The sequence below is a fragment of the Coturnix japonica genome, chromosome 1 (genome assembly GCF_001577835.2).
Source record: "Coturnix japonica isolate 7356 chromosome 1, Coturnix japonica 2.1, whole genome shotgun sequence".
NCBI classification, from domain to species: Eukaryota; Metazoa; Chordata; class Aves; order Galliformes; family Phasianidae; genus Coturnix; species Coturnix japonica.
The window spans coordinates 123639526-123664056 of NC_029516.1; the positions used below are offsets into that span (position 1 = coordinate 123639526).

The window sequence follows — 24531 nt, forward strand, 5'->3', positions numbered from 1 at the left end:
CCTGGAAAAGCATCAACCTTTAGCCATGACTTCCAGGAACAGATCTGACTGGGAGAGCTAACGGGATTGCAGTTTCTCGGCTAGTACATCAAGCATAGGATCAGCCAAAGGCCACACTGTACTTTTCATAGTGTCATCCTCCAGCACTGATTCATCTGTTGCTTGGGAATAAAATGGGGGTGATACAGGAGAAGAATTAGCTATTCAAATGGCTTTTTCTAGCATGAGAAGCAAATCCATGAAAAAAGCTGTCCATCATATCCCCAACAGTAACAAGCTCCAGTGTTATCCTGGAAGATCCTGGAAGTGAGAGATGGTCAAAGGCATGGGAAACCAGGTGGTATTCTCCTCAGTCCTACTGATGAGCAAATATTACTTGAGGAGGGTTGGATGGATCCAGAGGGTCAACATTGGAACATTTGGTATATTGGCAAAAGGAATTTCACTTTTATGGCCAGTATCTAAGTGGAGGCTACTAGAAAGAAGGGGATAGATGCTTTTGTGGGGTCTGCTGTGATAGGACAAGGGGAAATGGTTTCAAACTAAAAGAAGGGAAATTTAGATTGGATGTAAAAAGAAAGGTTTTTATTACAATAAAAGAGGTGAGGCACTGGAACAGGTTGCCCAGAGATGCACTGTATTTCTTGTCCTTGAAGATATTAAATTTCAGGATAGCTGGGGCTCCAAACAACTTCATCTAGCCATAGGCGCAGGGGAGTTGGACTACATGACCTTTAAAGGTCCCTTCCAACTCAAATGTTCTGTGACAGCAGTATATCTTGACAGTAACAGTGAGAAAGCTGTCTATGCAGCATCCATCATCTGTTGGAAGACCATCTCCCCAGCTCTAATCTCTTGGCTCACATAGATATACTACGCTTCACACCTCAGTCCTCTTATTTAAAATAATAATATATATATATATATGTATTATGTTTTGTTTTTTTTAAAGGTCCTTTTATTGATGTGGTCTTTGACGGAGAAAGCAGTTTTTATCTGTGAGTGCTTGTGAAGTGCTAGAAACAGCACTGTCCCCAAAAGAGAGACGACTGATTAACATTTTCTAGACTTAAACTGACAGCAATCTGACTGTATCTGCCTGTTACACATACACACACTCATCCATAAAGTAAAAATGGTATCAGTACATAACAAAAAGATCTGAGTATGCAGACACAAAGCAGAGAAGACAACTATCACTTTTATAGACACCAACAAACAAATTCAAGCACACAGCTATGTTTCTGTACAGTCTTTTCACTCTTTTGACCAGCCTGCTGGTGTTTGTCCACTATATAACATCAGCACAGCTCTAATTAGCAGATCTTATAATTTTCAGTTGTGTCAAAAAAAAACCCAAAAACCTGGATAGCCAGTAATTCTCTTCATTGCAGGCAAATCAGAGCTGCTCGGAATAGAACCCTATGGATGAAAATAGCTCTCCCTGATCTTTTTACATGGTTTTTACTTCCATATTTTGCATGCATGTGTACTAGAGCCTGTGAATGATGAACAGACAGGTAAGAGGAAAGGCTTTACACCTTTACATAAGATTCAGCCCAAATATAGAGGGTTTTGGCTTTGCTGGCTGCATATACCAAGTTTAGAAAAGCAACACATTTTCCTTGATAATGAGAGCACTGCAATACATCACTTCTGTAAGGAGAATAAGGAGAGTACTCTTCGAATAGTATCCTTGATGAATTTGACATAATGTCTTTGGAGCATGGTTTTGTGTGGCTTTTAACTGAGGTATGGAAAGTACATTTTTCCACTCCTGTTTTTGTTTCCTTGGAGAGCACGTATTTTGGATAACATAGGGAAAATTCCACCTCCTTTACATATAGTGCACTTTCTGAAAATGGAGACGTAGTGTAAATGGTATTGACTGAAATTTATCCCACACTTCACAAACATAAAACATAATTTTGTTAATAATTTACTGTAACAATTATATGGTGAGGGCTATTTTTTTTCCAATTACTGTATTTATTTAGTCTTAGCTTCCCTGAATGCATCAATAGAAGTGTAGATGAAAGAGTGCCAGGAACCATTCCCAGGCCTGAAACTTGATTATCCAGCCCATTAGGTTGTTAGAATTCTGCCTGTGATAGTTTTGGCCTTGGCAAGCTGTCACTCTTCCAAAATAACTTTGGTGCCTGGTTTGAAATAGCATGGACCAACAACCATTCCCAATAAGCAATTTGGACATCACCACTCTGTTTGTCACTCTATGAGACATAGCAGTAATGACTTGGGCTTTTCCACACCAGTTGCCCTGGGGACCAGAAAACGGGTCCAGGCACATCTGAAAGACTAATATACATAAAACTGAGTAGTTTAAAATCAGACTAATGTTTTTAGTGGCTCATTAACTTGAAGTGTTTTATTTTCTACTTGTTTTTCTCTATTACATTATTGAAGGTCTTTTTTATCTACAGCATAGATGGCAGCGAATAGCAGATGAGCTGCCAAGATTTTTCAAGTTTAATCCTAAGAGCAAACCGAAGCACAATTCTTTGGTGCCAGCTCAGCCTTGTGCCAGCAGCTCGGTGTTCCAGAGATTATCACTCCTTTCAAGATCACATTCTCTGTCAACTTTATGAAAGCAGACATGAAGATATGAACAAAGGTATATCCTTGGCAACCAACTTTTATGCTTTTCTAAAGGGAGAGATGAAAGGGTGACAGGGTTTAGTGGGCAGGGTGGTGATGGGTTGGTGGTTGGACCACATGGTCTTAGTGGCCTTTTCCAGCCTTAATAATTCCATGAAGTTATCTGCCCTCACTGACTCTGTAGCTGAAGGCATGAGGCAGCACATGAGAGCATACAGACCAAAGAGCTTCCAAAGAATCTCATTAAACAAGGTGCCAACATAACAGCAATCTGGGAAAGCAGATAGAGTGGATCATGGTCTTGGGATCTGAACTACAGCAGATTAGCTTGTACCCTGTACAAGTAATGAGAGGTAATGTTACAGATCTTTTGTCATTTCTATATCTCTCTTTCAACGTTTATTCACTGGTGCAATTCAGTTTTCAGTTTTCAGTTTCTGGAGTAGAAGAGGTTTTCAGAAAGCAATTTATCTTGCATAACTTCACTATTTTAAGAAAAGGGAAGAAATAATATCCTTCTCCCTCTCTACACAGTTTGTTCCAAATACTGAACACATATCAGCTGATGGAAAACAAACTAATTACAATGACCATTATAAACCAGTTAGCTAATTACAGACCAATGTTTTCTCTTGTGCTTGATAGAGAATCTTTAATCTCCTGGTAGACCACAGAATGCCTCACCTTTAATTTGTGGGAAGTTGAACTTTGGTACACATTGCTTACAGATAATTGTTAAAATAGTGTTCCTCATATGATGCACTGGAATTTGTGCAATAATGACATTCTTTTCGTATCTTCTGCATTTCAGAGAGCACTTGGGAAGGGATGGCAGCCCAACAGCAGGAGTCAATGGGCAGGATGGAGCACAGGGAAGGGAGCCCTTCTGGAAAGGCCAGTATGCTGGGGCTGCCTGTCATCACCACAGGGAAATGTAGGCTTTTCTTCTCCTTCCGCACCAGGACTGATCTTATAGGAGTGCCAGGCTGTGGCTCCATGGATTTGACACATTGGCGTGAGCAGCCATGCTCCTTCAGTCAGTGACTGAAGTACTAAGATACTTACTTAAACTAGCAATGGCACCTCCATCTCTCTTGCATTGGCTACAAATACCGAAACACATAATAAATTGGCTGTGAGCATGTGGCTGACAGCAATTTGGAATGCCGTGATTGTACAAAATCCCAAGTTCTGAAAAATGACAGCCCTGAAAGGAAATCCAGATGCTAGAAAATAAAGCCCTTAACTCTATGGAGAAATGTCTGAAAGACTGCAACTGGAAAAGCATCTTTTATGGTTTCTCTGCCTTATGAAAGGAAGTAAGCTGGGAAAGTATAGAAAGTTACAGGAAGAACATGAAGTCTATTGATACTTCCAACCTGTTTCACATTTTGACTGTGCAACATGCAAGTCTTTTCTAGAGACAATAACAGCTTTACCTCATTGCCACCAAGCTCATCATCAGCTTTTGAATCCAAGTGCCAGTTTAGTTTTATCTTGTCAAGTGTGACTTGAAATCTTCTAATTTCTGCATTTTCCTCCCATGTGATACCAGCGTTTGCTTCCTACTTTTTCTTCTCTGTTTTGTTCTCTTGAAAGCGCCACACTGACTAACAGCATAGAAAGGCCTGGGCTGCCAGGGAGTACAGCATGTGTAGTTAGGATTTGGAAGGGTGAGCACAAAAAGAGAAGCAACAAGCTACTTCTGGACTCTCACAGCCCAATTTCTGTGTCTTACGAATGTAACTTGGGAACTAACCTTGCAGAAATGCAAAGCTCCAGTCTAGGGACTTTCCCTGTCTGCTGTTCAGAAATAATCCAGCTTCAGTGCTGAGAATAGGAAAAACAGGCAGCATGGCTTAAATACTTCTTAATTCTCACAAACCAGATTTCTTTTATGTTGTGCTTTCCAGGAGCTCTTCTCAGGATTTCTATTTAACTTGAAAGACTTGATCCTATATAATCCTTTTCTCTTAATGCTCAGGAGCACTAGGTATTCATCTTCAGTTCTTTCAAACCAGCAAGAACACAGAATACCTACATGCTCTCAAGAATGAAAACACACATATGTGGATCTATTTCATTTTGCATTTCCTTGGTGTCCTTTTTGTTCAACTTAAATTGCTTTGTAGTGGTAGCTCCTGTTCTTTATTTGGGAAATATTTCAGGACTGGTGGTATAGCTGTAGCCAAGGAAAAGGCTTCCAGATACAGGACCTGACCCATTAGTACATGATGTGCATAGATAGGCCTGTTCCATATGAGTAAAATTCAGTTAGGAAAGGTTAAGTTCTCTACAAATAGTCTTTTTTTTTTTCCCCCAGTGACTTTTGGCCTTACTTTGCCTGGCATGAATGTGAGAAGATAGGTCCATCAGTCTTCACAAGCTCATGGGCAACAAGTTAAAGAAGCAAGAATTGCCACCCCTGCACACCTCCATGGCGGCCCAGCAAGCCGGAACCTTTAGCTGCTGCAGGCACAGGTGGTGGCAGGGCAGGCAGCACAGAGGTGTGCTGCTGAAAGATGCTGCTCACATGAGGGCTGCTGTGCTGCAAATGGTATGTCATCAGAGGTGGTTGCTTTGGCTGTACTGGGGAGCTGGGGCTACACAAGACTCCAAGGAGGAAGACTACCCCTGCCTTAGTGCATCAGACCTGTGCTATATCCAAGCCTGACACTAGAATCAGACTTGTTTTTCTTTAGTTATGTTTAGCTGTCTGATGTCTCTCGGGATGAGGTGTGGACCTTTCAATGATACCTACGGTAGCTATTTCATGTAGTGAAAAATTTGTGTAAAAGCCATTGGTAAAGCTAAGCTTCTAATGATGCAATTACTGATATTATTAAAGGCTGTAATTTTAGTTATTGCTTGATATAGTTAGATACTTAATTGCTTATTATAGTTGTTTACTTACATTGATTACATTACCTCAATTATAAGTTTTGTAATGTGAACTGATTGCTGTCTTGATTAAAATGATGTTATATCACATGAGTTATTAACTTTTCTGCAAGAATACAAGAACTGTTTGCCTTGTTTGTGGTAATGTACTTCAAATATATGAAACAACTCTGCTCCTCTTTGCCTTAAAGCTTACATATGAAATATATGAATCTTTGAGACTACTACTGCAGGTCATCTTGCAAAACACTAACCTGAACATCTGAAATACTGAATGACTTGCTGACTGAAATGCAGGTTTTTCATGTTTATCATGCTCCTGTGGAATTTTTTTTTACCTTAAAGGAAAAGAGTCTGTATGAAATGCACTAGTTAAGCAGTGTATATATTGAATATGTATATATTCAAATAAGATGCTTGAGGTTTTAATGTGGCAGTGGAAACACCATTGCTTTTAATTTTCAGGGCATGACACACCACTGATAGGGACCTCTAAATAACCCCACTGTAGACCATGAGAAAAGCCCCAGAAGAAATAGAAAGACAGAAGTTACAAAATCAAGATGATCTAAACAATTAGTGAAATGTTTCATGCGTATCCTGATTTTCCCCACCTTCACATGCTTGAACTCATTTCAGAAGGGAACAGGATTCTGGGAGCATTTAACTCAAGCCTGAAAGGGTGTTTGAGCAACTTGGTCTAGAGGGAGATGTACCTGCCTATAGCCTGGGAGTTGGAACCAGATGATTTGAAAGGTCTCTTCCAACCTAAACCATTCTATGATTCTAGGTGTTTTCCTTTTTTCACTCTACTTGTTTTTTCACAGGGCAAGTCAAAGCACTGCTCTTCCTTTGACAAATTATGGGAAAAAATGCCAAGCACTATTGCTCCAGTCTGAGGTCCCTCACTGCACCTTCAAGTAGTTCTTACCTTAAAGCTCAAACAATTCTGCTCTTACTGCAGCTCAAATGACTAAACTCATGGAATCAAAGAGGGAACTCACTGTGGGCTGCTATATATAACCAAGGGAAGCCAGCGGAGCAATGCCTGTGTCCCCTGTGAGCTGGGCTAGTCCTTGTTTGCTTCAACTGTGAAGGCTGTGATCCACTACTATCATGAAGAAGAGCCAGGAGGCCTAGGACAGTTTTCTCCCTGTCCCTGTCCCAGAGGCTGCAAAAATGGAATGTAGAGAGATGCTGCTAGGAAAGAAACCAAGAATCTCTCATTTTCTTTGCCACTGACAAGAGATTCACTCTTTGGCATCCAAACATAACACGTGTGCTGCAGAATGGTTCAAATATTTGTGTTTGGTTGACACAATGCCAACCCTTTTCCCTCAGGGTAACAAGTTACAGCAGGGAAGAAAATGTGATTTTTAAGAATATTCAACTTAGCTACATCTGGAAGGAACTTTAGGAGGGAGGGAGGTAGGAAGGAAGGGAAACTGTATAATCAGAAGGCTTTGCCCCTGCTAATATGAGATGCTCTGCAAACTGGATGGAGTTCTCCAAAGAAAGCGCTGCAATTGTTTTTCTTACTGAAAAATATCTGGCAACCAAATTAAAGCAGCATAACAGGTCCTCTGTAATAGCAATATATTCAGGCTATATGCACAGTACTTAACTGGCCAGAAACAGAGCAGACAGGGACACTAACACCTTACAAAACACCCACTATTATAGGTAAATTAGTTTCCTCTTGCAAGTGGGCATTAATGTTCACTAATTCATGGATAACGGTAGCTCAGTTAGCGACATCTCCCTTGTAGATGACTTTCCATTTAAATTATTAAATTTATGCTTAATTTCTCTTTATACCTGCTGCTTTCCACTTTTCTAGTAGTTGTAGCCTAGAGCTAGGATGTTTTTTCTCTATTCTTTCCATGTCAACTGAAAGTATTCACAAGATAAAAAAGCATCCCCCAAACCTTTCTTCAACCCAGGAAAGAGTTTCTGAGCACTGATGTAACTGTGGTTGCTGTGGGGGAGATCTTTACCTGAAAAAAGGTGAGTTTGCTTGACGAGAGTGTGTCAGAGCAGACAGCAATGCAGTGGCCTAAAATGTCTGGAAGCACCTGACATAAATCACAGTAATAGATATCTTTAAACTCATTCCAGGGTTCTTCAAATTAGGCTGTAGGGCTATCCAGCATACAGATCTCTACCATCTGGTCTGTGATGTGCAAAGAAAAGTATTTGTCTTTGGGCTTAAAGTATATTCAATCACATTTTGATGCACAAACATAAATAACCATTATACAAGTGTGGTCATAGAGTCTTGCAGTACAAAAGAAGAATCTTGCAGGAAGGACTTAGTCTGGATGCACGGCTCTTCCTTTGCTCCAGCCTTCCTGTAATTGGCACTGTAGGAACACAGTCTGTGCTTCCCATCTCAGTGTCAGATGCAAGGTATTTATTTTTTACTTTAAACAAAAAGCCAACAGGCTTTTTCAGAACAACAGATGACTTAAAAGACTGACAGAGCCTGGATCAAAATGTGAAAGGCTCTGGGCCATGAAAATAAACTGTTTTACAAACCAAGAATTTATGGAGCCACACTGTAGTGAAATGCAGAACTTTTTGGTGAAGCTGCTGGGCACTCGTGTTGCAATTCTTGACCAAATTTCTACAATCTGCACAAAATACTTTCAAGATGGAAAAAAGACTGACATTCTCGGCCATTGCCTGTACAACCACCAGATGGTGCCATCAATTCTTGAGAGCACATACGCAGCATCTGGCTGCTCTGTCCGAAGTCTTAGGAAGCAGCAAGAGATGAGCAGTTCGCTGTGTGGACACCCCCCTCTAACGCCCATACAGAGAAGACACATCTCCAGTTTAATTTCTAAACCCTCAAATCTGTATGTAGTACAGCTGACATGCTTCAGCTGCATTTAAATCACTTTACTAAGATCTCCTCTTAGGGTTATGTATTTTAGTCTCCCCTGGTTCAACTGCAGGTTCAGGGCTTAGTGCTATCATGGTATTCTTCAATTTAAAGGCTTTCTCAGTTTCTTGCTTGTGGAAACTTAAGAGAATTCTTGAATTGATTATAGTCTATTTCTATAAAAATAGAGTCCTGGAATCACAAAACAACATATCATATGCTTTTCTCCTCAAGCTATTACTTGATTTCCCTACAAACAGCCCACTTCAGGCTTCACTTCAAACACGGTGCCTTATCATAGTGATTCCTCAAATTTATGGCAGTTAAGTAAGTTGTACTATGTTACTGACTGCCTGTAAGAACTGACCTGAAGTACATCTGATTATGGTGCCAATTTGTCACAAGAAAATTACCATCTTTTGAAGAGTCACCATCCATTATGCTTCCTAAACATTCTTTCAAAGATGTGTCCCAGCCCACCCAGATAAGAAATATGGAGGCTGATGTTAAAAGGCCTGTATGGGAATTGCTAAGTTATGGCCTGAACCCATGGTTGAGCACCAGGGGAGAAAGAGTGGCTAACCCAGGGAACTCAGGTAAGCTACTGGAAGGGGTGATCCTGGGTCCAGAATGGAAATACTTCTAAGATGCCTTAGCAATACAGTAATTGTTCAAGGTTTTCATTAGACCTTACAGTTCTCTTTGGCAGAGGAACCTAGCTCCAATAACAAGGGGACAGAACAGTGCATTTGTGCAGCAGTTCCAACTTGTCAGTTTATGCTGTCCCTTCATTGCACACATAAAAATCAGACTCTTGGGAGGGGGGTTGAAAGTGGTTTTCAATCACACTATTGAAAACCACTTTCTATTAAAGCAGTTCATGTCTAACTATAAACCACATTAAACCGGAACTTCAGCTAAGAGGATGTAGCAGTTATTAACTATAGGGTAAATAAGGGTCATTATCAAATACTGAAGCTTTATAAACAGAGAAAATTAGTCCCAGTTCAGTCTTAAAGCCAAAAATAGTAATGAAATGTAAGTTGGAGCATCCAAGCATCTTTCCTCCTTTCTATTGGAGACATAAATTCAGAAGAGAAATCGAATGCACTTTTAAACACAGCTGAACCTGAAGCTAAAATCCTTGACCACACTCTTGTCAGAGTAAAATCCTACATAAAAGCTGGAATAAGCCCAAGCAGCAGTTCAGACTGGATATGTAGCAGTTTGGCAAAACAGCCCCTGAGGTGTTTGTGGACAAGCTGGACATATGTTGGCAAGGGAGACCTCACAGCACTTATGGCCAACTGTGTGGTAGACTGCATTAGCAAAAACATTACTTGTAGGCTGGAGGAAGTCTCTAGTTTCTCCAAGAGCTTTCAGGCAGATAGAGCTTCTTCTTAACACATGCTTCAGGAAAAATAAGACTTAGATATGTATCAGTATTGATATTCCTTGATTTCCAGCTGTGTGTGTTCAAAAGCATTTGTATCTACAACTTGTTTGCTCATGGCTTTGCTACCCCTCATCTACCTGACCTCCCCAGGAAGCAATTTCCTCACTTCTTAACTGAATTTCTTGCTGTTGGCTATTTTAGCATCTGCCTGAGGGGATATCAGCAAAGTTAAGGATCATGTAGCAGTTGTCAAGGTTTGCAGTCACTGTATGAGGGCAGCAGATACAGCAGAGAATCTGCATGTGAGGTGGGGTCTGAGTAACAAAATGTCTCAAGCAAACACTAACAAAGATAATGGAGTCCTGCGATATCCACATCTTTCTCAAATAGCATCACTGTACATTAATTCTAACTTTGATTTTCTCCATTCCCTTCTGGCTTTTTTTTTCTTTTTAAAGGGTAAAAATGCAGCTGAAGGGTGACATGCTACAATAAACTGCATCTGCATTACTCTTCATCAATAAGCTGCTACTTTAAGAATTGAGCTACTTTTCCTTCCATGCTTTAATTTGTAAGTGCTGTGCTCCAGATCTTTCTATTAAGCAAAGTGTTTTCATCTAAGTCTTCAATAATTTAAATATCTCTTTTCTAAAATCCATTCCTTTCCAGGAAGAAATTATGTCAATTTTATGCCCTCTTAAAAAGAAAATAAATAAAACGGCAAAAACCATTTTCTTACTCCTGTTACAGGAGAAGCAAAAAAGACATGCAACAATAAGAGTCTCCACTTGACAGCAGGCACACACAGAAAAATCTGTACCATCATTATTTGTCTTCTTAGCATCCCTCGTAACTCAAGTGAAGTTAAAAATAAAGTGATAAACAGCAGACATTTCTTATTCCAAACTAATGCAAAGGAGGATGTTGTACTTGTTGATGTCTGAAGCCAGCCTGGCTTTAGCTAGCAATTCTTCCCCCAGGGGAAAAGGAACCTGGAGCCTTGGTATCAGCGCCCTAATACTTGAGACAGAAAAGTGAACACCACACACGTTCTCCACGTGAATACTTCTTGCTTTTAACATAGGCCCAGGCACCTGCTCTGATACGCCAGCAGTTTGTCCTTTCCTTTCCTTGAATGGGAGACATTTTATTCTCATTTTCCAGCAACGACACCAAAGGCAAAGGCCAAAGAAGCAACAGTGTAAGACAGTTCTGAAAATTGCTGGTACCAGCCTGTGGCAGAATGAGCTTTATGAGTTGCTAGTGCTCTTCCTGAAGAAAAGGAGCTGTGAAGCAGAAGGAAGGTAATGCAGCAGCAATGACACAGTAGCCTGCATCTTTCCTTTGATAAAGCCCTGTCTTTCCACAGATCAGACTGTGAGGTTATCTAAACCAACATCCTTACAGATTTCCCCTGGTCTGTTAGTCAGAAAAATGAGGTGATATATATTGTTGTTTCACGGGATCCTATTAAGCTGCTTCTTAGACAGAAGTGCAGAACATCTGAAATGGATTTCTGTGAAGCACGCCATGCTATGACTCCATCAACTCCTTGTCATTGGATTGTACATCTCCAGCATGCAGAGGAATGCCTGGGTGGTGAGCAGCCCCTCCCAGTCTCCAGCCCTTCACAGATGATACAACTGTGCCCACTCACTGACTTAACCAGATGCAGAACTACTCCTAGGACCGCGAGATGACTTCTTATCGGGCCAGTGGGATGACCTTGTGCCTTCATGCTCTGCTATAGAATCATAGAATTACCCAGGTTGGAAAAGACCTAGAAGATCATCAAGTCCAACTGCAGCCTAACCGGAACCCTAACTCTAAAAACCCTACACTAAATCATATCCCTGAGCATCACATCCAAACGGCTCTTAAACACAACCAGGGATGGCGATTCAACCACCTCCCTGGGGAGCCTATTCCAGTACCTAACTACCCTTTCTGTGAAGAAGTTCTTCCTAACATCCAACCTAAACTTGCCCTGGCGCAACTTGAGGCCATTTCCCCTCGTCCTGTCACTTGTCACTATTGAGAAGAGACCTGCCCCACTCTCACTGTAAGAACCTTTCAGGTACTGGAATAGGGAGATAAGGTTTCCCCTCAGCCTCCTTTTCCCCAGACTAAACAGCCCCAGCTTCCTTAGCCTCTCCTCGTAGGGCTGATTCTCCAAGCCCTTCACAAGCCTCAAGCAGAGCGGTTAACATGGCTTTCCCTTTGCTCTCAGTGTAGACTGTGGGCTATCCTCTATATAAGGCTGACTACCAATTAAGTTATGTCTATGTTAAGAATGGTACGTAACTTCCAAAAACCCTACTTTGTGGACAGGGAAGATTAAGAAGCTACCACACAAAATCTGGTAGACATACAAGTAAATGCAAACAAGTCACTACAAATGGCAAAGTGATGCTGAATAGGAGCTAATCTTGTCCTGTTAAGAGTTTGAGGTAACCTACTGCATTATGAGCCAACAGTGATCAAAGGAGAATAACCTGTCCCCTCAGGAAGCATGAGATTCTGAGTTTTTATCCCAAAAAACACCAAGTTGTTGAAGTTTCCCTTACTGCACAAGCACAATCCAAACACCTTCTAATGACCTTATGAAAGCAGGACAAAAATTCTCATTGCCATTTGGTGCATTCCAAATTCTGACCATGCTCACAAATCCTATGTGCAAGAGGAAACAGAAGCTGGTAGTGTTTGAAGCATCTTCCATTTGCAAGCAGCTATGCATTTTATCACACCTATCATTACATCATTTTACAGCACCTCAGTGTTTGGACCTCTCTGAGAGAGTAATGAATATTTGGCACCATCATACTTGGCATGATGGGCTTTCCTGTTGATTTTTGTGCCAAAAGATATTTCTCTAACAAAGAGGATTATCAAGAAATAACATGCTGCTGGACATAAACCAAAAACAAAATGCTTTCCTGCTAGGAAGGACATAAGTCATCAGAAATGAAAGATGACAGAAAATCACTATACTTACTATATGCCGTGCTGCAAACACTCCATCAACTATTGCACAACAGAATGCTGCTACCACGCCAAAGCTGATAAACACGATGGAGGCTACTAACTGAGAAGAGAAAAACAGAATGAGTAATGTTTTCAATATAATTATTTAAGTAGAACATTTTACTGTTTTTCCTAGCATTTCAGATTACTTTTTTTGCCAGCTGTAACTTCATATTTATGCAGTTGATTGCCAATCATAGAGTAAAAAAGAAAAAAAAAAGCAGAAATTCTTAATGCTGAGTTGACAAACCAAGTTCAAAACTTAAGAAAAGTACCTCATCTGTTAGAGTTATAACATAGCATAGCACAGCCCAGCCCTATGCCACAAATACAGCACAAACATTGCATTATCCACATTAGTCAGCCAGTTTTGCTCATTAAGTGTTACAAATCCTTTACCAACAGGACTCAGTTGATTTAACACTTGACCTCTCCCTTACCAACAGCCAATAGATATGCAACTTGTAAGTGCCTCCACAGGTGTTCTCCCATTAAAACCTTCAGTTTCTCAAGTCCACAATTCATTACAGGTCAGTGCAAAGGGCTTGAAAGTACTTTAGCAGCAACAGATGTCCTTAGCATGGCTCTAGCCTGAGTGCTAAGAGCACGTACAAAACCCTTATCTGAATTACCTAAGTACTGTTTTTGCATGTCTAGGCCCTGTAACGTACCACAGAACCTTGCAATAAAAAAAAAGGAAAATGCATATTGGACAAGTAAGGAATTACAACCTTAGAAGCCCATAACATTAAGCATACAGGTGAAAGCAATATTAACATTTGGATGTAGTTTTTCAGTAAATCAGCAAAAAAGTACAATTTACTTAAAAGCAGAAGGCTAAAAAAATATCATGGCTTCTGAATGCTTTCTGACAAACTGTTTTATTCTTTTGTTTGCTCAAGATCATAGTTTGTAATCACAGGTGGTAATGGAAACATTTTCCCTTAACAGGTATTGCTCTGTGATCTGAACCCTCAGCATGGGGAAGAAACAGGCAAGCAGTAGTGCCTGAGCCTGACAGCACTGGCTGATGTTGACAACCTGCTGCACGCTGCCTACAGCCAGCGCCATCCTGCAAATAGCAAGGCTGAAACCCTGAGAAACCACTGTATCACCTCTCAGACCTCTGCTATCCCTTGACTCTTTAGCATGGCAGAATGTCTTTTATCTGGCCACCTAAAGATCTTAATGGGAAACTCAAGATAATAAGCTCTCTGGCAGAGAGCTGTTACCACTGCATACTCATGGGTTCTAAGGCAGGAACATACTACAGAACCTGACTGAAAAAGCAGCAGTGTTTAAAGTCCAAATTAAGTCATTATTTTCTGATATTCCTATCTTGTTTTTCAAGTCATAGCAGTCAGTCAAATAATTAGTGGGCTTAGCCACGTATTTCCACACTGCCTGAGTTCACGATAAACGTACTGGAAATTGACCTCCAAGTGGCTTTTCATTTCACACTTGAGTAACTTACTGATGATTTACCATCCCCAAACCAACATTTCCTATTAATTGAGAAAGCCTAAATCACCTAATAAGAGTAAGTTGACCCTTCCATTTCACCATGCAGCTATAAAAGACCACATGCAAAGGTGCATGGTGAATTGTAATATGTACAGTAGCTAGAGCTGACTTTGTGCTCCTCAATCATAGCGAGCATTTCTCCATTCAAGGAGCTGCACGGAAGTCAGAGGTTGTCAGCCAGGCTCCAGAGTGGTCTCTGGAATTAAGAAGCTCGCTTATTGATGGAAGCAATATTTATTACAAAGCAGAAGTGGCAGGATGTGCCTCTAACTCAGCTGGGGTACTTCTGACTTCAGTGGACTTCCACATGTTTCCAATAGATAAAAGAAGTACAATTACAACGCAAGTCCTTAAAATCAAATTACAGATTCATATTCTTCCTCAAGCCTTCTGTTGCTTACTGAGAATGCAATGCAGCCAAGACAACCAAATGGAGAGCTGTTGTAAATTCAAAAGCTAATTTTCCTGAGTGATGGGTGACTGCTGGAGCTGTGAGTTTACCAAGCCTATCTGTGAGTTTACCAAGCCTATCTGTGGCAAGAAAGAAAAGCAGAACACTTCATTTATATACAGAGAATTTTGTTTGTAGATAGGGCAGCACTTTTAAAAAATAAATATTGATTCATCTCATCGTTACATCTCCATTTTTAACAACAACATGCCTTGTCAGGAAAACTATTCATTATTCATAGCTATCCATTGTAGCAGACATTCAAGAAGCAGTTTAGATCTTGTTGTTACATTGCTGTGTAGTCAAGCTTCCCTACACCCGTCATATCTGGAAAAGACAGGCACAAGCCAGTTTGCTGTAGGCTGGCAGTATATTCCAAAAAATAAAGTTTACTTCATGGAGCTTTTTACTGCTTTGATTTCCCCATGTCTCCAACCTCAGAACTTAGCAGAGGCTTAAATAAAATTGCTGTACGTTTTTCTGTATGCTGAAGATGAAGCTGTAAGAACAAACATTTACAAAAACTATGTCACAGATGCAAAACAGACCGCTTTTCACATGTGGCGCAACCTCAACTGGGAGCTGCATCTGTTAGGGCACCTTAATAGGGCTGTAGATTAATAGCCTGTGAAGCTAAGATGAGAAAACTCATTGCATTGCATTTGTGATGCTGCTATCATCTAAATGCTGCCTGTGTTGTGAGTGAGAGGCCATAAAAGTACTACTAATTGCGAATTAATTTTCTGTAATTTGGAAAATCCTCTTTTTTTTGTAGCTCACCCCCTCCTACAATTGCCATTTTTCCCCCCCTTGCCCGTAGGAAAGAAGCTTTGCTTCTGTGATCAAAATTAAGTTCAGGCAAGGCTCCTACACTGGCTTTCACAACTGGGCAATTAGTTTCTCACTACAGGAGGTGATGTGCTTCACAAATTACGGCCTGACAACCTATTCTTTCCAAAGGTTGATGCTTCAGTAATAGCACCACTGTAATTCAGGCTCACCTGGAGGACTGTCACACCACAGGAGATAGGATTAGCATGTTCATTATTAATTAACTCCACTTCCAGTCATAGTACTAGTTACAATGACACAAATTCCTAATGATGAGAGACTTTTCTGACAGCCTAAATAACAGCTGAAGAACTATTTCCCAGACTGACTTGAAGATGAAGGAGGTGAGAAAAAGATTACAGTAAAGTCTGTGTCTTAAGAGCACAAGTGCTGTTAAAGTTCTGGAAGACAAGGACTAGAGCTCCGATCTCATCATGAATGTAATTTACTTCCAAAGGTAAGACATCTAATTATGTAGCAAATGTCAAGAGCAGATACTTGTATTACCAGCAAGGTGAAACAGACATCATTGAAAACCTTCAGACAGGCACTGTGATGCAGTCTAGTGTTTGGATCAAGTTTTCTGACTTTAGATCAAGTGGACAAGTTAGAAATATAAAACCTTTCCCCATCATTGCTACTGAATTCATCAAGTCTACATATATATATAGTCTTGGATATCATCAAGACTACAGAGCTGAGCTTATACAGCTGCTCACTGCCCTCTGAAAGGGTGTCTTGCTCTTCTATCACAAATTTGATCCCATGCTTTCCAGACTTCTTTTCTGTTGCCTATCTCAAATAACAGAGTTATAGAATGGACTGAGTTGAAAAGGACCAAGATGATCATCTGGTTTCAACTGCCCTGCTATGTGCAGGGTCGCCAGCCACCAGCCCAGAGCCACATCCAGCCTGGCCTTGAATGCATCCAGGGATGGGGCATCCACAGCCTCCTTGGGCAACCCATTCCAGTGTGTCATCAAAGGCGTGCACTGTTGCATACAGTCCTTGCCTGAGGACAAAACAACTCTCTAGGTGGAAAGTTGTTCCCCAAAGTGAGTTAAATCAGATTACTATAAGGGGAGTTTTAGGGAGTATTAGCCCCAGTGCAAATGAGAACGTGAGACCAAGTGACCAAGGCAAAAGGGAAGAAAGCAGAAGTACTGACAGAAGCCATTAGGTTGTTTCACCTTTTTTATGTAATTCACATTCCTGGGAATTATTGAAGTATAAGGTAAGTTTTGACTGTAATGAATCAATGATAAGGGCTGGACTTATTGTGCTGTTTGTGATCAAGGAGACTTTTGTTTCCCTGCCTGAGAAGAAATTCACTGTTTTCCAGTATTGTGTCAATGATAATTAGGAAAAACAGCAACATGAAAAGGCCAGTTGGTGGAACACAGGCAAGGAAAAGGTCCCATGAGAAATTTAAGCAAATTCACAGGCACAAAAGGGCTGAATTAATTAGATAAGCAAATGTTGGTACGGAACACAGAAACCACATTAGAGATATCAATTATGCCAAGGAGAAAAAAAAAGTAACTAGATCAAAACCCAGTTTCAAAATAAAGCCGTCACTTCCATTCAGAAAATATCTCTTCTTTTCTTGCTTTATGCCCTGAAGGGCAGAACAGTAAAAAGCAGAATTCTTGAAATCTACTTCTATTCCTTCAATACAATTAATTCGTGCCCTATGCAGGCACAGTTAATGTATACTGCTTTTTCTTAATCTCCTCCTGTAGCCTTGTTGCTCAACTTGTGCAGATAATTCATTAATTACTCAGGTCCCAATGGCAAAGGACTACAGGAGTGCCCAAGGTCAGGAAAGATGCAAGAGGGTGACTTAATACTCTTAGCTCTCCTCCAGCCCACAAAGACTTGTGTAGCACAGCTGAATAACACAGAAGGAAGCACAGTCATCTAAGACTGCTTATTCCAGCTCCTCCTATCACACAGATTAATCCTGAGGACAGGATAAGTTTATTTACTGGTCAGGTAAACAAACTGCTTGAGTTATTGGGAACTTGTGACATTTGCTGTGACAGTTGTGGGAATGGGAAAAATTAGCGTCTAATTTACATCATATTGACAACATGCTCAGCACTGTGTAATGGATGTGCTGGGTCCCATGGCAGGAGATGGCTGACACAGCCCAGCTGCATGGAGCAGTGTATCACAGAATTGTTGGGGTTGGAAGGGACCTCTAGAGATCATCGAGTCCAACCCCCCCCTGCCAAAGCAGGCTCCCTACACCATGTCACACAGGTAGGCATCCAGGCGGGTCTTAAATATCTCCAGAGAAGGAGACTCCACCACCTCCCTGGGCAGCCTGTTCCAGTGCTCCGTCACCCTCACTGTAAAGAAGTTCTTGCGCACATTCGTGCGGAACTTCCTATGCTGTACTTTCATCCCATTACCCCTAGTCCTATCCCCACACACTACTGAAAAGAGACCAGACTCACCACTATGGCTCCCACACCGCAGGTGTTTATAAACCTGGATCAAATCCCCTCTCAGCCTTCTTTTCTCAAGGCTAAACAGACCCAGTTCCCTAAGTCTCTCCTCATAGGGGAGATGCTCCAGGCCTTTCACCATCTTAGTGGCCTATGAAGTGTACTTCATGACCATGTGATCTGGCTGCCCATAGACCAAACCCATCCCTTAATACCTCTGTTAAGCTCCCTCACAAGGATTTCCCAGCCATCTGTGCACACAGCATCTCTCCCATTCAACTATCCCTCTACCTCCTCCCACCCCCCTCTCCACAGCCAGCAGTTGCTGTGCTACCCTCACTGTTTTCAATATGAGCACTTTAACTCTTTTGCAACTCCAGTCATCTAGAAAAGTGTAATGGAAACATTTTCCCTTAACACTGTATTGTCCAAATAAAAACTCAGTCCCCTGTATAGTTAACTCAGTCCCCTAGTCTGGGTCTCTCACATGCCTTCACCCTCCAGAAGGGCTTCTTGAATGAATCCATTATTTATGCCTATCTGCTTTCCCCTAATCTTTCTATAACATATCCTGTATGTTAACTTTTCATCTGAAGATACAGTTTCTGCAAAAGATGCTATACAAAGTGAAGATAATTCTTCCCCTAGAAGGAATTCAATCACTAGCCATTATGAAACACAAGACAAAGTTATTAATGTATTTTTCCTTCTCTCAGAATCTAATGTCAGCTACAAACCAGAACTAAAGCAGCCAGAAAACTATTTCAAATCGTTTGAGCAAATGTTTACTAGAATGGCCAAGTGAATGAAATCAACCTCCATCAAGCAATTTACATGCACTTAGACTCTGAAACTGAAGTCACTGTTATACTGCAATCAGAGAATGATTTTGATGCACACGTAAACAAAGAGCACAGAATAAATTCAAGATAATTTGTTCATAATGAATTAATGCTTGTCTTGGCTCAGTTAAAATTACCATCCCTGCTGATGCAACATCTTGTCTGCTGAAGACTCAGGACAGTCCCAACTACTGGACTCCAGACCTTGCTAAACCAGTGTCAGGGGACAGGCAGAACTGCACTTGCTTCACGTTTTCCAAGACAAAAAGAAGAAGGCCATCTAAAATAGTATTTTTAATCTCAGTGTGGGGTTAAGTTCTATTACTGGTGCTCTTTTATTCCCCCATAGCATATGAAGATCACTGTTCACACAGGGTGTGAAGTCTCAGAACGTATTTCTGAAAGAGGAATGTTGCAGTGCACCATCCAAGGCGAAGCACTAGTTCTTACACAAACTCCTGGGTGAAACCAAGAGTTGTTTATATGTGGTGAAGCTGCTAAGATAATTCCCCTAAGGGATGGATTTCATCATTCCTAACTCCAGCTACTTATAAGTACTTATTTCAGCTGCTCATCTCTGCTCCTCTGTAGCAAACAGCGAACCAAGCACTTCCAGAAACTTTCTACACCTATTACAGGATGGGATTAATAACCTTCTGAAGGTATGTCTTTTTTCCACTAGCTAATGAGGAAGCCTAGATGAGGCAGTATACATACTGCCAAAATCAGTATCTTGTCAATACTTCTTCTATTCCCTTGATGCTGGCTGCTCTGACTTACTTTTTCTCTCCTCCGCATCACTACTTTCCCTCAGTCATTTGCCTGGGATAGTGGAGCAAGATGGGTAATGTGTAAAGAGAGGAGGATGCCTTGGATTTTATGATGACAGAATAATATAATGCAGAAAACAACAACAACATAAACACAGTGGTTTTGGAACCAGCTTAAGCAAGCCTTAATCCAGTAGGAACTTCAGACTTGTAAGAATTTGAGTATCAGCAAAAGCCCTTATTTAAGAATGGCTGAAAAGGGTTACAAATTTAGGAATATCAAATACATAGACAAGAAGCAAAAATTAAATATAGCATTAAAGTCGATGGGAATAACAGTGAAACGAATGTAGATTCACTGATCAGCAGTGCTGACATTATAGGAATCCATCACATATTTCCTTACATGGATGCTCCTGATTATTGATATTGATTAAAGAGGAACAAGAGGTATTACTTCTCAGAAAGGATGGTCAGGCACTGGAATGGACTTCCCAGGGAGGTGGTGGATTCACTGACCCTGGAGGTGTTCAAGGAAAGATTGGATGTTGTGCTGAAGGACATGGTTTAGTGGGAGCTATTAGTAATAGGTTAACAGTTGGACTGGATGATCTTTTAGGTCTTTTCCAACCTTGGTGATTCTATGATTCTATGATTTGATCAGTTAAACAGAGGCAGCTGTTCAGAGCGGTATGAAAACAATAAAACAGAAATAAATAGCATGCTGCATGTCATAAGACCTTGTGCTCCCTGGTGAAATTTGATGAACTGACACAGATCAAGACTAATATGGCTGGCACTGTTTAGCAGTATGTACTTAAAACCAAAATCTGTTTTTATAAATCCTCTTTCACATTACAGTGACTGCACTGTTTTCTAAGACATGCATGCTGTTTATCAGAAATGTATTACAATCGAATTATAAACTTGCATGTAGTGAAGTTCTGCCTGCTGTGTCTGGAAGACTGTATCTGGCCAGCTGGGGTACTCATCCATTTAATTCTTCAAACAGAGGATCAGAAACCATTTGTCTTTTTTTAGTGGACATATCCCATCTCACCTTATCATCCATGAATATATGAACATTTACCCAAGACTCTTTACCAAAACTCTTTTTATTCCCTGTCTCCTGCTTGCTTGGGAAGTAATCTATTTCCCTATTGTTCCACAAACACATATAGTGGCTCATAAAGTTTACTTCTGTTCTCAGCTATGTGACTGTAATGCTTTTATTACATAAACAGCTTGAGAAAACAAACTGGCAGAGAAAAAAACCCAACATCCTGTTATACCCTTAATCTTACATACTGTTTCTAAGCACAGATCTTAGAGGACTACATCCCTAAAGACTTCCATTTAACAAGATGGAGGATTTAAACTGAATTGGTAACCTAAGTCTCAGACTCAAAAAAAAAAACCAAAACCCAACAGTGAAAACCCTAAAAAATTGCAGTGTTGAGAATAAACTGTGCGTGTATATATATTTGTTTATATACAAACACATACAAATATACATACATGTATACATACATACCTGTATACGTACAATAAAAGCTTCCAGAATCAAACTGAAGCCATTATGGTGGCCAAGAAAGCTCTCCAAATGGAGATCAAAGTCTCTTTCCTACATGTTCCTCCTTTGTAGTAAATTTGGCATTTCCTTCTGCCAAAAACATCAGTAAACATGGTAGTTTCTTTTCTGAGTCTGATCCAGCACCATGTTGCTTCACATGGTACCAAAGGTGAGTAAGACCTGGGAGAGGTACAACAAACAGACTGGCATAGGGTCAGATGAGAGGGAAATAACCACTATACTGTGCCGCAGTTAGATGCAATTGGCAGAGTATCTGTTGGCACATGGTAACTGGCCTGGAGCGGCAGTGTAATATCCTGGCTCTTTCCCCAAGGCTGTGGTTCCTGCTATCAGAAATATGTGGTGAGCAGAAAAGATAAACTGACAACAGCTACTGTGTATTTGCGTATTTCAGATCAATTACCCAGCATCTAGATAGGATTCTACTGCTGTCTTGCCACATTTTTATAGCTGCATTGGAGCAAAAGATATTGTGTGGGTGGAATATAAGATGTCTAGGAAGCAGCTGGGACCACAGAGCAATGGTCGGTGGGAATCCAAGTGGGATCTGTGTCCCTCAGGGTGCCCCTGTCGGTGCCAGAGCTGTTGGATATCTTCATTAAGCTCAGAGTAATGGCCCAGGGTGCACCCTGAGCAAGTTCACTGAGGACATCCCAGCAGGGGGAAGCAGTCAACTACAGCTCTGCAGATGTCCACATGTAACAGCAAAACCTGACCTAACTTTGAAGTTGCCCCTGCTTTGGGCAACTAGTTGAATCAGAGGCGCCTTTGAACTTAAATTCTCTTATTCTGCCAAAACACTGCAAGTGGGGAAAAAAACAGCAGAAAATACTGCCCAGTACTCAACATTCACAATGAGCAAATACTTCAAATACCAACACATTCAAACCTTAGAGAAGACAAGAGGTGTGATTGACTACATGCAAAATCCTTCTCCAGAAGTATTAAAAAGGGGTTACAAAGCAGCTTCCTTCCAAATAAGGGAGCTGATATCCAAGACTGAGCCATGTTTATAGCATAAAAGGACACTGCATAATCTACACATAGGCTGCTCTGCTCTAAAGCTGTGCAGTTACAGTAAAATACATTTTGTGATCTCAGGATTACAGAAGGCAAATACAATGTCACTTAACATGGGATTATTTTTACCACTCTTTCCTTACCTACAACTTAATAGTGTAGTCTAAATCACCTTTGAAGGCTCCTTCCAGGACCCAAGGAGGGGAGATGCCTCTAAAGGGTACCTCATGACAGCAGCCCAGGAGCTAAATACAAGAGACCAGGAAGATGTTCTCAAGGAATAAGCTGCTCTAATTTATCAGCTAGTAAGATGCTGTTATATTATGAAAGAAATGCAGATGTAAAAAAGAGCTACACTTGAGCTTATACAAGAATCACTGTCAACCTGAACTGTTTACCTGTATACAAATCTCCATGTCTGCTTACAAAATGCGCTGTTAAATCACACTACAAAATCTAGCACACATTTACAACTGAAACACTATAATCACCAAAAAAGAGAAGTGCTGTTGACTTCCTTGGCAGCCTGAGTTCCAGTAATGAAAATGATTACCTTCACATGATCTGCATTTCCCCTGGCACCACAGCAAGGACTTCTTCCATTTATTTGTGAGGTCTACAGAATTTTAATGGTATTTCTCTTTATGTAAACTTGATGCTTCAATTGGCTTAATATGTGATATGGAATCTGTCAGCAATTAGTATAGTTTATGAAAATCTGCACCTTTCGTGATGCTCAACTGGCAAGAAAAAGAAGCAGCACAGTTTGTCTGAACAGAGCAGAGCAGGTATCCTCACTGATAATTTTTTTCATACATTTTACTAATTTGTGCCTACCACACAAACCCTTCCCTACCTCTGTATCTAATTTTAGCGTCTTGTTTTCTAATCAGAAATACCCTGTAGCATGTTGTGAGGAGATGGCAGGCAAGCAAGCAAATAAACAATATACTTCAAGTCATATAATCAGCTACATTTGATTTAAGGGTGGATCTTCCACACATCCATCTGGACTATTTGCCTTTGGAATGTAGTAACTTAAAGCTATGCTTTGTTTAAACCATAGCCTGTCTTGCAGGGGACAAGAGAGGAAAAAGGGAACAGAAACACATTATTCTTTAATTTCTGCTGTTTGCTAGTTCTAAACATCCTGAATCAGTGCAAAGGAATCTTATCCTTAGTCAAAAGGAGATTTTATTCTGCTGGTGCCAAGCTCTGCATAACAGGCAAGCATGAAGAGCTGAGAGCTCAAGTGAAATCATGCTAGTCAATGAGGCAGAGCCTGATTCTGCAAGTAGCAGTTCCCTTAAATTAAAGGTTATATCTTGGTCAGCACATTGAGGCCTCATTGTGGACTCTGGAACACCAAAAACAAGGTCAAAGAAGTGCAGTGTTATTAATGTTGTGTTTTAAGAACCAGACATTGTCCACTCTGCCTAAGTGTGCTTTCATTCTTTCTCAAACTCCATGTTTACGTTTATTGAGTGGTGGATTTTTGCTGGACTAGCTCTGCTGACCATTACATATTTCATATTGCACTTAGCATTTCATCAACCATGAAAAAAAACTAGATGAACAGAGGGCAGATCACAAATAAATACCATTTCAGGATAAAAAAGGACATAGATTTATGGGGATATCATCAATTAGAAACAGGTGTGTTTTTTTCTTCTAATGTAACTGGCCTCACTTTAATTTTTAATTTAAAAAAGAAACAAGAAAAAAACCTAAGAATGAAGTATCGATAAATTACAGGGGCCAGAAAACTGTCAGAGCTACTCTGGTTTAAGTTCAAACTATAGACAAGTAACTGTTAAAGGAATTCCAGTTAAAACAGAACTAATTGAGCAAATAATTCCTTTTCCTCCATGCTCTCTTCTGCTGTGATGCAGTAAATAGAATATTGATTAACTAGAATATGATTTTTTTCTGTCACAATTCTATGCTTATCTAAGTATTTACAAATTACTGATGCCTGCAAATTTGTTTAAGCTGCCTTAAACCTTTTCAATTGTATGTACTCAGCTGCACTTCAGGGAATAATTGCTGCTCTCAGTTGTAGTATGATGTAAACCCTTAACAAATCACTTCTGAGACAAGTGAAAGCAAGCCACTCAGCCTTAGCATAGACAGTGTTAGAGGCTTTTCCCACTGTGGATGGTACTCAGAACAAGAAGCGTAATTAAACTTTCTAGATATTTTCCTGGTCTGTTCACTAACAG

General features: G+C 40.5%; 1 protein-coding gene and 1 long non-coding RNA gene across 3 annotated transcripts in view; one reads left to right on the forward strand and one right to left on the reverse strand.

Moving 5' to 3' along the window:
* Nucleotides 1-24531, reverse strand: part of TMEM255B (transmembrane protein 255B) — a 50239-nt gene that overhangs the window by 12134 nt on the left and 13574 nt on the right. For both annotated transcript variants that reach the window (XM_015849489.2, XM_015849497.2), the window contains exon 4: nt 12796-12885. In XM_015849489.2, the coding sequence (XP_015704975.1) occupies nt 12796-12885 (90 nt within the window). The remainder of the gene's footprint in view (nt 1-12795; nt 12886-24531) is intronic.
* Nucleotides 2314-5607, forward strand: LOC107306388. Its single transcript, XR_001552106.2, has 2 exons — nt 2314-2969; nt 3428-5607. It is a non-coding gene; the product is annotated as an uncharacterized LOC107306388 (long non-coding RNA).